The 12,675-nt window shown below is 44.6% G+C and overlaps 1 protein-coding gene across 1 annotated transcript; it reads right to left on the reverse strand.

Moving 5' to 3' along the window:
* Positions 1-7,379: 7,379 nt before the first annotated feature.
* LOC127008813 (neuroligin-2-like) lies at positions 7,380-12,392 on the reverse strand. The gene is made up of 2 exons (XM_050881209.1): positions 12,120-12,392; positions 7,380-8,574 (listed from the first exon to the last, which is right to left on the reverse strand). The coding sequence occupies exon 2, from the start codon at positions 7,968-7,970 to the stop codon at positions 7,455-7,457; it is 516 nt and encodes a 171-aa protein (XP_050737166.1). The 5' UTR covers positions 7,971-8,574; positions 12,120-12,392; the 3' UTR covers positions 7,380-7,454.
* Positions 12,393-12,675: the final 283 nt, after the last annotated feature.

The raw sequence follows: 12,675 nt of genomic DNA on the forward strand, positions 1-12,675 counted from the left end.
ACTAAAAAAAAAAGAAAAATAGAAAAAAATAAAGTAACAGAAATAGCTGGAGAAGGAGGAGAAAGACAGATGGTCGGAACAAGTGCTGAGGAGATGAATGAAGAAGGGAGAGAGAGAGGGAGGAAGGAGAGAGGGAGAGGGAGAGGAAGGGAGAGGGGAGGGAAGAAGGGTACAAAGATGACATAGTGAAAAATAGGCTGGGGATGAGTGGGAGGAAAAGGAAGGGGAGGAAAAAAGGAAATAAAAGAAAAGAAGGATAAGGAAGGATGGAAAGGAAAATAAAGGAGGACGGAAAGGAGAATAAGAAGCATAAAAGGAGAATAAAAGATGACATAGTGAGAAATAGGCTGGAGATGAGTGGAAGGAAAAGGAAGGAGAGGAAAAAAAGAAGTAAAAGGAAAAGGATAAAAAGGAAGGATAGGAAAACGACGGATGACGAAAAGGAGAAATATACAAGGAAGATAAAAAAGACGAATAGGAGAAGAAGATAAAGAGGATAAAAGACAACGCAAAGGATAAAAGAAAAGGGAAAGAAGGATAAAAGATGATAGAAGGAGGATGAAAGAGAACGAAAAGGCATGGAAGAGGAGGAAGGATCAAAGAGGAAGTAAGACACACGAACACCATAAGTAAATATAGGAATGTGAGCAGCGTCAAATCAAAAGGAAAAACTGGAACGAGAGGAGAAAGAGAGAGAGGGGGATGAATTCTGCGACATGGGACGTAGAGACAAGAAAAAGAAAGAGAAGGTTGGAAGTGAGGGAAGGATAGAATAATAAATGAAAAAATGCGAGAATCATAACTAAACAAAAGAGTGCAAGAAATAACAAATGAAAACGAGATGCAAAAATGATTATGGGACAGAATGAAACACAGATTACCAGACACGGAAAAGATCATAAAGGAAAGGAAAGATAAAAGGATGACATACAAAAACCATGAGTAAATAAGGGGATTAGAGGAAACAAAGAACACAGACGAAAAGATACAGAAAAAAGCGCGCAAAGAAAAGATAAAAGAGGATGAGTGACACACGAACACCGTAAGTAAATAAGGGAATGTGTTACGTGTCAAGTGAACGTAATGAGCAACAGAAACGACGAAAGGAGACAGACAGAAAGGAATCAATCTTGTGAGAGAGAACGAGCAAAGAATATAAAGATTAGCGAAAGGAAAATGAAGATAAAAGAAGGAAAGGGAAAACTGTCACGTCCAAAAAGGAGAAAATATAAACCAGAGAAGACAGAAAGGGATGAATATTGAAACACAGAACGTTCGAAGAAGAAAAAAAAATGAGTCAGAGTGAAAAGAGTAAATAGAAAGGAAAATGAGGATGAAAGAGAGAATGTAAGAAATGTCAAGAAAGGAGAAACAGAAACTAGAGATGATAGAGAGGGATCCATTTTGCGAAACAGAACGTTCGAAGAAGAATAAGAAGAATATGAGTGAGTGAAAAGAGGAAATAAAAAAAGGAAAATGAGGATGAAAGAGAGAATGTAAGAAGAAGAATATGAGTGAGTGAAAAGAGGAAATAAAAAAAGGAAAATGAAGATGAAAGAGAGAATGTAAGAAGTGTCATGAAAAGAGAAACAAAGAAACAGAAAAGAGAAGATAGAGAGGGATCCATTTTGCGACACAGAACGTTCATAGATGAGTAAAAAAAAAAAAACGATGAGTGGAAGTGAAGAAAGCATAGAGGAATATTAATACAAAAGAGGGAATGTGAACAGAAAGGAGAAACATGAACTAGAGGAGACAGAGAAAGGGATGAATCTTGCTACACAGAACATTAAAAAAAGACGGACAGACAAAACCTATAACTAATTTCCATGGTGTATATAGTGACGCCGGTGTTGCTGATTCGCATGCATATTATTTGTTTTCCAGCCATTGTGTATCATCACAATAACAAATTGAGATTAATCTGTAGCTTTGGGGCAGGACTCTCTCTCTCTCTCTCTCTCTCTCTCTCTCTCTCTCTCTCTCTCTCTCTCTCTGGAGTTTCATAATCAAGTGCAACAATTAGTTAAATGAGTAAAAATGATAAGACTAAAATGAAACACCAAACATCACTGAATATAATACAAAAATAATAGGGAAAAAATAATAGTAATAATAATAATGACAAGAACGAAAACATCACCACCACCATCAGTAAAAGTAATGATAATAACAATAATAACACAAACAACAATGAAAACAACAACAACAACAACAACAACATCTACCGTTCCCTATGTAAATGATCTCCCAAAAAAACTAAAATAAAAAAATGAAAATAAAAGTGTAGCCTGGATTTGATGCAGACCACACAAAAAAGTTTTAATTATCACTTTACACTCTGCGGCCCTGAAGTCTGGCTGGGGGGGGGGGGTGGGGGGAAGGGGAGAAGATGGGGGAAGGGAGGGAGGAGGAAAGGAGGACATCGGAAGGGGGGAGGGGAGGGGGAAAGAAAGTGGGGGTGAGGGGAATGAAGGAGTGGACGGAGGGGCAAGAGAGGATGGATGGGAAGGGGAGGGAATGAAAGGAGGGGAGGAAAGTGGAAGAGAGGTGGGAAGGTTTGAGGAAAGGAGTGGAGGAAGAGGGAAGAGAAGGGAGTGGGGGGGGGGAAGTAGAAGTAAGAAGAGAGGGGGGAAGAAGGGAGGAGTGGAGAAAGAGGGAGAGGGAAGGGAGGGGAGGAAGGGGGAAGAGAAGGGAGTGGGGGGGAAGAGGAAGTAAGAAGAGAGGGGGGAAGGGGAAGGGAGGAGTGAAGAAAGAGGGAGAGGGAAGGGAAGGGAGGAAGGGGGAAGGGATGGGAGGGGGAGAGAAGGAAGAGGAAGTAAGAAGAGAGGGGGGAAGGGGAAGGGAGGAGTGGAAAACGAGAGAGAAGGAAGAGAGGGGGGAAGGAGAAGGGAGGAATGCCAAAAGAGGGAGAGGGAAGGGAGGGGAGGTAGGAGGGGGGAGAGAGGAGGGGATAGGGAAGGGACGGGGTAGGAGGTATCAAGTGACTATGCCTGTTCGATTAATATTAAATTCTTGTACAATATTTTTTCACGGTGCGGGAGTAGCAGAAAAATGACGGACGTAACCTGATGCGTCCACAGCGGCGGCGAGGCCAAAAAATGAACACCAGTTACGACACACACGGACTTTATTCTCCTCGTGCGCGGCGCCAGTCAAGAACGTGAGATGACTGGCGGGTAGGTCGACAGGGGCGTGACAAATGACTAGCAGGCTTGAACACGCTTACTGCCTCAACGCTTACTCTTATTGGTCTTATTATCATTACTGTTATCATTATTATTGTTACTGTCATGGGTTTAAAGCTAATAAAATCATTCTCAATCAAAACAAAAGCAAGAATTGGTAAAGGAATAGAGTGGTAGGTGAGTCGACAGTCCCGGCAGTCATGCGGTGAGTGCCAATACAATGGACACCTTCAGAATATGGTTGGATAAATTCATGGATACGGAGAGTAGGATTTGGGTTCGGTTAGGTTAGGTTTGCTGTGGAGGCTGTCGGGGTTATGGCGGAGGCGTTGTGTTCTCAAGACGTGTGAAGGGATACAAAACGGAGAAAGAGGAAGAGGTGGAAAGGAGAACAAAGTAAGAGAGGATAGGGGGAAAGGTAAAAAGGAGCAGAAAGGAGGAGAATCAGGAAAAGGAGAAGAGTGAAAGTGAGGAATAGGAAGAGAGTGAAAAAGGCTTCGGGTAAGGGCGAAAACAGAGTACAGGGGTGGGGTGAGGTAGAGGGGCGTGGAGGAAAGGGCGGAGAGGTAAAAAAAAAAAAAAAATAGGGAAAGACGGAGAGAGAAAGAGAGAAAGAGAGAAAGTAGGATGAGGTGAAAAATGAAACGAACGAAAGAGAAAAAAGAAAGCGAACGAAAGAGAAAAAGAGAAGAGAAAAAGAGAAGAGTAAAAAGAAAACGATCGAAAGAGGAAAAAGAAAGCGAACGAAAGAGAAAAAGAGAAGAAAAAAAGAGAAGAGGAAAAAGAAAACGAACGAAAGAGGAAAAAGAAAAGTAAAAAGGCTAATGATAAGGACGGAAGCAGAGAATAGGGGTGGATTGGGGAAGAAGGGAGAGAAAGGGAGAGAAAGGAGGAAGGGAGGGAGGAGGGAAGAAAGAGGAGGAGAGAGGGAGGGAGGAGGATGGAAGAGGCAAAGGGGCAAGGGGAGAGAGAGGGGAAGGGAAGGAGGAAGGAAGTAACGTGACGCCTTAAAATTCTTGGCCGAGGGGGGCGATGAGGGGGGCAAGGGGTGAGGGGGAGGGGGGAAGTAGGGAGGGGAGGGGCGGGGGCGCCTTCTAGAACCCTTGATGTTTATATTTATCCACGTTTTTTAAGGTTATTTATGAGATTACGGGTGATATAAGTCAATCTCTCTCTCTCTCTCTCTCTCTCTCTCTCTCTCTCTCTCTCATAATGTTGGTCAGTTTATTTTTTCGTCTTCATCTTCGTCACACACATCATAATTATTTGGTGGAGTTAAAACGATAAACACGAAAATACTCCAACTCGTAACAAACCTCAAAGCAACAACAACAACAACAACAACAACAATTACCCTTCCCGTGATTGGCCGGGGCTCATTACACCGCTGCTCATAACTACACATAACTCTAACTACATAACTATAACGAGATACCATAAACAAAAGAACAAAAGGAGAGGGGCTAAACCATACTCTCTCTCTCTCTCTCTCTCTCTCTCTCTCTCTCTCTCTCTCTCTCTCTTCTTCACCCAACCAATCTTTTCTTCCCCTTTCTTGCCCTCATCTTCCCTCAACACCCATTTTCTTCCCCCGTCACCTCCCTATCACCTCCTCGTATGACCCCCCTCCTCTCTCTCTCTCTCTCTCTCTCTCTCTCTCTCTCTCTCTCTCTCTCTCTCTCATTCGGTAAAATTACTCCCATGGGTCATGTTATTATTCTAAATTTCCAACGTGCTCAACAGCGTCCGTAGAACTCCCCCCCACCCACACACACACACACGCGCACACACACACACACACACACACACTCCCTCGGCAGCCATTCACACAAGTACCTATTTTATTTTTCTTTCCCAGGTGGCGGAAAGGAGAGACAAATCCCTTCAGCTTAAAAAAAAAAAAAAGGTTATGTCATTAGGAGTATGTTAATGAAGGTGTGTGTGTGTGTGTGTGTGTGTGTGTGTGTGTGTGTGTGTGTGTGTGTGTGTAATTATACGGAGTGGTCATGATTACTGCGTCGGTTAAATGCAGATGAAGGGAAAAAAAAAAGCCGGATTACCGAAAAAAATGCCGCCGCTTGTCTGTCTGGAAATGAGGAATGGAACACTTCACACCGGACTATCATTATTATTATTATTATTATTTTTATTATTATTATTATTATTATTATTATTGTTGTTGTTGTTGTTGTTGTTGTTGTTGTTGTTTTTACTTTTATCATTATTGTTTTGGGTGACAGTCTTCTACGTTTTCTTCCCTCTTTTTCTACACCTGAATTCTTATAGTTATCTTTATTTTATTTCTTAGGATATAAGTATTTGGTCTTGTAAACTAAAATTGGTTCTGGAGTTCCCTTTATTAATCCTGTTCATTTTGCATTATTTGGCTTTTTTTTTCTACGGGTCGTTAGGCTTCGCTTGTTTTGACGGGTGAAAGTTTCCCATGTTTTTTTTTTCCATTTTCTTGTACCTTGAATCCTTATACTTTTTTACATGATAGAAGTATTTGATCTTGTAAACTAACATTGTTGCTGGAGTTCCATTCTTAACATCCTTTTTTCATTTTTGCATTATTTTACATATTTTATTTCTATTTACTTAAACATTTTTCGGTACTTATCTTCCACACAACGCTATTATCCTTACGTCTCGGTCAAGTACTATTTTTTTTAACTTTGCTTATGTGTGTATGTTGCGAAATATGTTGCCCATCCTCTCTTTCCTTTCACTTCTATAATCTTCTGTGTTGCCTCGCCCTCCATCTACTTCTCTCATTGCTTTCACTTTCATTCTCCCTTTCTCTGCGTCTCAGGTGTTCGGGGGTTGCTGAAGAGGCGGCTTGTACATCTAAAGTGTCCTCCCTCCTCCCTCTCTACCTGATTCGTCTCGTAATAATAATAACAAAAAATATTTACCTTCAAGTTATTCTCTTTTCACCGCTTTTCGGCCGCGTCTTCGTTAACAGGCCATTCCGCGTCGACAAAGGAGGTGTTTAAGCTCACGTGCAGCCGAGAAAAAGAAGCGATGAGAGAAGTTTGTATGGCGAGAGTATGCAAAGTTCACGGTAATTTCACTTCGCCGCGGCTCAGCACACCTCTCTATCCCCTCACCCGTCCCCCCTACCCTCTCAGGTAACATTGTGGGCAGCTCTTCTTCTTCATCCTCTTTCCCATCTACCTCAGTCTGCACATCTCTTCACGCATTCCTCCCATTTAACATTAACCATCTTCACTGCATTCCCCTACCTTCTACCTCATTCAGTATGCCTCTTCTTCTCTTCCCTCTCTCCCCTCTCTCTTACTCCACACTCTTCTTTTCTCCCACTTCTTCCCCTCTTCCTTACTCAATACATTTTTTCTTTCCTTCTCCCTCTTCCCTTCTACTTCATTCAGCATACTTCTCCCTTTCTTCCCCTTTCCCTTACTTTTCTCTCTTTCCTTCTCGCTCACTCAATGTACGTCTTTTTCTTCCCTTTCTTTCCCTCTCCTTCACTCCAATACCCTTTTCTTTTCTTTCCCCCTAATCCCCCTCTCCTTTGCTCTTTTCCCTACTACTTCATGCATCACCCCTCTTCTTCCCCTTTCTCCCCTCTCTCACTCAACACCCCCTTATCATCCCCCTAGTCACCTCCGTTTCACCTCCCCACTTGACCCGCTCCAACCTCCTCCCCCTTACCTGTCGATCCCTTTCCTTTTCCCTCCAACAGGTACCTCCCGTCCCTTATGCTTACCCGGGTAGCCTCAAACACCTCTAGTATCCCAAGGTAATCCCAGTCTCCCAATTTCAACTCGTGATCTATAACAACACCTTCCTCTTTGTCAGGTGATATCTTTCGGAACCACTCACCCAGCCTGTTTTCTTTCTTTCTTTCTTTATAATAAGATATCGAGGGTCAAGAGTCAGTGGTAGCGGGTTAGTATAGTGAAGAAAGGGTGTTGGGTTGATTTTTGGAGCCGAACTTGATTGTATCTTAGACGAAAAGCTTTAAAGAAACAGGTAACAGGTGCCTCCCTCACTCCCCCTTTCTATGCTTCCTCAGGTAACCCCCCTTTCTCTCACCGTTGGTTCCCCAGGTAAGTCAAACAACTCTCATCTTCTCTAACACTTGCTTTCCTTCCCTCCCTCCCTCCTAGCCCTCCTCAGGTAGCCTCTCCTCTTGCGACGGTTAGGTTGATTGATTGACTGGGATATGTAATCATGGCACTGCTTCCCTAGGTAACTCACACGTCCCTCATCTTCCCTAATACGTGTTTTTCTCCCTCCCTCTTAGCACTTCCAAATTTCGGACGAGCCCTTTCCTACCCCACCCTCAGGTCCCCGCGACTCACCTCTGACGGGCGTGTACACGTTGAGGTAGAGACAGTCTTCGCTCTGGTTGGACAGCATCGGCAAGAGGCGTTGCAGGTAGTTGTAGCGGCCCTCAGACATGATCTTCAGCGCCTCGTACTTGTTGGTCACGTCGGGCGGCTTCTGGGGGCACACGGGCGGCAGCGTGATGGCCTGACGGATGCCCGACCACCGTAGGGCCGACTGGGGGGGCATGAACCTGAGCCTGCCGACGGGAGGGGCAGCGTAAGGCACCCCGAGGAACAAGGCGACGGGCTTGAGGACTCGGTTGTTGGGATTCACCAGGATGCCTCTGAGGCGCCCCGTCTCGGTGTTGACCACGTGGGAGGAGCGTATGAACCCCCCCACGCCCGCCGACGCCAGCCCCACGCCCACCACCACCACCGCCCACAGCCGCCACGACGCCGCCCACAGCAGGCACGTGGGCAAGGGCATGGCGGGGAGACGCTCACCCGGCGCTGCTACTGACGAAGGCTTGACATCAGACTCCCACCTGTTACCTGTCTCACCTCATCCACAGGTAATCACAGGTGTCCACAGGTATTACCGACGGAGGCTTGACATCAGACTCCCTCCTGTCTCGCTTCATCCACAAGTAAGTTCAGGTATCTACAGGTGTTGTCCCTTCACCGTAATCACTGAGGATGTTTTCAGGTACACTTTCACTTCACTGCATCACTGGTAACAACGAGGCTGAGGCTCATTTCACTTCGATCACCAGTTTATTGATTGATCTATTTATAATTTTCACAATGCATCACGTGTTTTCCTGTGGCTTTATTGGTTCAGTAAGCCATTTCACACGCACACACGCACACACACACACACACAAAAAAAAAGCTTCTCAACGTCCCATGACTCCAGACTTATTCACCTTTGCACTTCACGCCTTTTCTATGAACCTCTTTTTTTCTTTCCTTTTTTGGTGTACTTATATTTTTTTTCGGATCCTTATTTTTCAACAGGCTGTAAACTTTTCCGATCTTTTTTTATTTACTTTCAACGGCGTGTGAGCTTTCCGGATTGTTGCCAACTGAAACTGATGACCAAAAAAAAAAAAAGTGAACACATGCGAGAAAGGTAGATAGATAGAAAGATAGATTGATGCAGATAGATAGAGATAGATAGAAAGATATGGAGAGAAATATAGAATACAGTAAAGTGTGTGTGTGTGTGTGTGTGTGTGTGTGTGTGTGTGTGTGTGTGTGTGTGTGTGTGTGTGTGTGCGTGTGTGTGTGTGTATAAACGAGCTTGAATGTATCTATTTGCATGCATCCTCCGTTTATGTGCGTATCCCACTACGTACATGTATACCAACGACAATCCGTGTACACATATGCATCTATCCATGCACACAAACGCACACACACCAGGCGGGACCATCAAAGCGAATCACGTGAACGCTATCAAACCAAAGCTGTAAACAAAAACACACATACACAAAACACACACACAAAAAAACAAGAATAAAGGAAAAAAAGAATAAAAGACAAAACCGGCGCGCGTGATCCCTCTTTCCATCAGTTTCCTCCCCGATCAATCACTGCGGCGAGACTCACTTCGGCAGATTAAATTTCACCGATCTTCAGGGCCGCCGAGACAGCCTCCGCGCGCCCCACCAATCACCGCGGGTTTTGTTGCACTCGGGCTTCGGCGGCGGATGGAGGCGGTTAGTCACTGGCCGGTTGCATTTTCTCCTATATCACGAAGGTTAAAATAAAATCAGTCTAGTGTAAATTGAGCTAATCCTTTTGCTTCTTATTGTATAGAACCTCTTTTTCTATTACCACGGTCACGCTGTCTAGTAAAATTGAGGTTACGATGAATCATCTGTTAGTTCTTCATTGGATAGCACCTTTTTCGCTTATCTTGTCTGGTATAAATAGAGTTAGAACTTAATCATGTTCTATTTTGTCACTTGAAGTTTTTTTTCGCTTATATTACGGTCAAAGTAAAGATACATGGTAAATATTGAGGTTGTTATATAATTTTTTAGCTTGTCATTGCTAATAAAACAAACAAAATTAAAGTTGCGTGATGAAGTTATTTTGAGTCTCCACTGAGTCATAATTTTCCGTATAACTTGACAGATTCACTTCATTACCAGCGCAGAACAGAGGGGAAAAGCGCATGACGAGTGGATCAGTTAGGCAGCGGACAACAACCTCGAAAACCCAAGGAAAACGGACAGGCGGTGGCGAGAGGAAGGCAGTAATGAAAAAGTTGACGTCACGCTTTTAAAACAACAGCTGCTGGTATACGGTCTTAGTCAGCGGGGAGGCAAGATTGTCACCCTAGAACCAACCATTATATGAGAGAGAGAGAGAGAGAGAGAGAGAGAGAGAGAGAGAGAGAGAGAGAGAGAGAGAGAGAGAGAGATGGATGGAGTAGAAAGGGAATATGGATGAAGGGGAGGAGCAGGGAAGGAAAAATAGGGTTGGCCAGAGCGCAGTCTTAGCAGGGGGGATGATGGAAGGGGAAGGGGAGAGGAAGGGGAAAGGGAAGAGGAGGGGGGCGCCGTTCCCTCTCCAACTACCATTCATTAAACAGACACATTCATTAATCAAGATATCTTTTACCACATTTTTTTTTGAGGGGGGCGGGGTCCTTGCTGCGTGATGTGTGTGTGTGTGTGTGTGTGTGTGTGTGTGTGTGTGTGTGTGTGTGTGTGTGTGTGTGTGTGTGTGTGTGTGTGTGTGTGAAGGGGAGAAAGAAAAGGAAAACAAAAGAGTAATAACACAGACTAATAAAAGCGGAGTAAATGTGGCATAGAGGACGAGGAGGAGGAGGAGGAGGAGGAGATGGAGGAGGAGGAGGAGGAAGGAAGAGGGGTTGCCTTCTAGTGAGTCACTCTACGCACGCCTCAGACTCGTCACTCGTCACATTCCATTTTCTACGTCGGTGCCTCCTGCAGGAAATATCTGGACCCCTCTCTGCCTTATTTCTCTATTTTGACCTTTACACTTAACTTTCACAGCCGCGAGTCACTATTATTCATCTCCTCAAACGTTAACTTTATATAAACGTTTCTCTTTATTATTCTCCACACACGCTGTTTTACGCTCAAGTTTAATTCTTTTACATCCTTTCTTCGAGTTTCCCCCCAAAAGCAAAATAAACGTATCTGACTTCTAATATAATTCATCGGGACCGCTTGGGACACACACACACACACACACACACACACACACACACACACGGACCCAGGCGGAGTCGTTCCCTAACCACTAAATACGCACACGTCAAGTACACACGCACGCACACGACCATGTACTCGTAACCCCGTGCACACGACACTTTACTGCCCAGACCGAGACCGCGACAGAGCCAGAGACAGCGCCAATAAAAAATAAAAAAAGACATATATGAAAGAAAAATGTACATCTCCCAACGCACTGGTAGAAATTCACTTCCTCTAATTTCAAATATTCTCCGTTCTTTTTCGTCGCTCACTTGCGGCGCGAAATAACGAATAAAACAGCGAACCACTGACTCGGAAGGATTTTTATTATTTCCTCCTCAAATTTCTGAATATGTTTCCCGGAAGACTCGGCGAAACTCGAAAGCGAAAACCTTTTCCACAACACTGGCGGCATTTTACAATACATTTCCCTCTTTATAAAATGATCTGAATCGCCGCTTTGAAAAAATAAATAAATAAATAAAAATAAAAGATGCTGAAGGTTCCCCACTGCACTGGCTATATTTCTCATTTTCTCTTAATTATTCCTCATTAACAAAGACAATAAGAGTAATAAAACAAATAACTATCGAAAAATCTGCACATACATCATTCAGGCCCTTTAAATATCACTGTTCACTTATTATTATTTTCTGCATTCCCTCTCTCATTATTTCCATCAGTATTTAGTGTATTCCTTCTATCATCAATTCGCTAACCATTCACATATTTCACACACTTTCCCTTCTTTACATATTCTTTTATCATCGTTTTCCTTTACTATTTCCATTGGCATTTCGTGTATTCCTCTTTTATTTACTTCGCCAAACCATCACAGATATCACTCACTTTCCCCTAACATCACTACGCCTCTAATTAATACCAGCGTTCCCTTCTTTGCAGTCTTTTTACCACCATTTCGTGTATTCCCTGCACTGCTCATTCAGCCAACCTTTTACGCAGGCACGCACGCACTTAGGCAGGCACGCAGACAAGCAAGGATGCGCGTCACCCCTTTGGCAATGACGGAGGAGAAGCATCGGCGCAGCTGTCACTGTTCCCAAGCTTTTGACACACGCTGCTTTTTGCTTGACACTAACGACGCCGAAGCTTCACCGCCGAGCTTGCCTTCACCTCCGAGACACTGACCCACCGATGCAACGATACGCCGCCTACTTCGCCTGTTCTGGTAATCCGTTCGCTTCTTGTTACTAGCACTCGAAAAGGCGATGCTGTTGAGCTTGAGTGCCTATTGCAATGCTTGAGAGAGAGAGAGAGAGAGAGAGAGAGAGATATTAAACAAGGAGAATTAAGCACTATTACGTCTTTTCCACATCTTACTCTCGCCCCTCGGCAGGATGGCGTCGTTTGCACTGAGCACTCGCAACACCCACGGCCTTTACCATAAGCTGACGGCGCTGCGGAAGGGAGAGTGAAGGGAGAGCAAAGGGCGCCGAGGGAGAGTCACCCCATTGCTGCCACTCAACCCTTCCTCACCAACTCCTTCAGGTAATCCACGCAAGCGGGGGGGGGAAGGGTGAGCCGTATTGTCCTGGGCACGTGTGGGCAGACTGGCACTCCCTGGCACTTCCTGTGAGTCGAGGGGGGCGGCACCACCTCACGGGCACGACCAAGACTCACTGGCACTGTGCTGGTTGGTGGAGACTCAGAGTGCCACCGCCTTCACCCTCCTGGCACTGTCTTAACCTAGTGCCTCCACCACCACCACCACCACCATCCCCCTCCTCCTCCTCCTCCTCCTCTACCTCCTACTCCACTGTCTTGTCTCCTCGTGTCTCCTCCTCCTCCTTCTCCTTCTCCTCCTGACGTATTTCAATATTTCTAGGTTAATTAGTCTGCCTTTTTTGTGAATCTGGTCGGTTTATCTGATTTAATTTTAGTCACGGGAGGAAAGTTCTGTAGCGTGAAGAAAACGCGACGTCGGCTGGAGGTGGTGGT

This window comes from Eriocheir sinensis, chromosome 38 (assembly GCF_024679095.1).
Source record: "Eriocheir sinensis breed Jianghai 21 chromosome 38, ASM2467909v1, whole genome shotgun sequence".
Classification (NCBI taxonomy): Eukaryota; Metazoa; Arthropoda; class Malacostraca; order Decapoda; family Varunidae; genus Eriocheir; species Eriocheir sinensis.

Coding starts and splice junctions, on each gene's coding strand:
- LOC127008813 (XM_050881209.1), bottom strand. CDS start 7,970: ATGCCCTTGCCCACGTGCCTGCTGTGGGCGGCGTCGTGGCGGCTGTGG.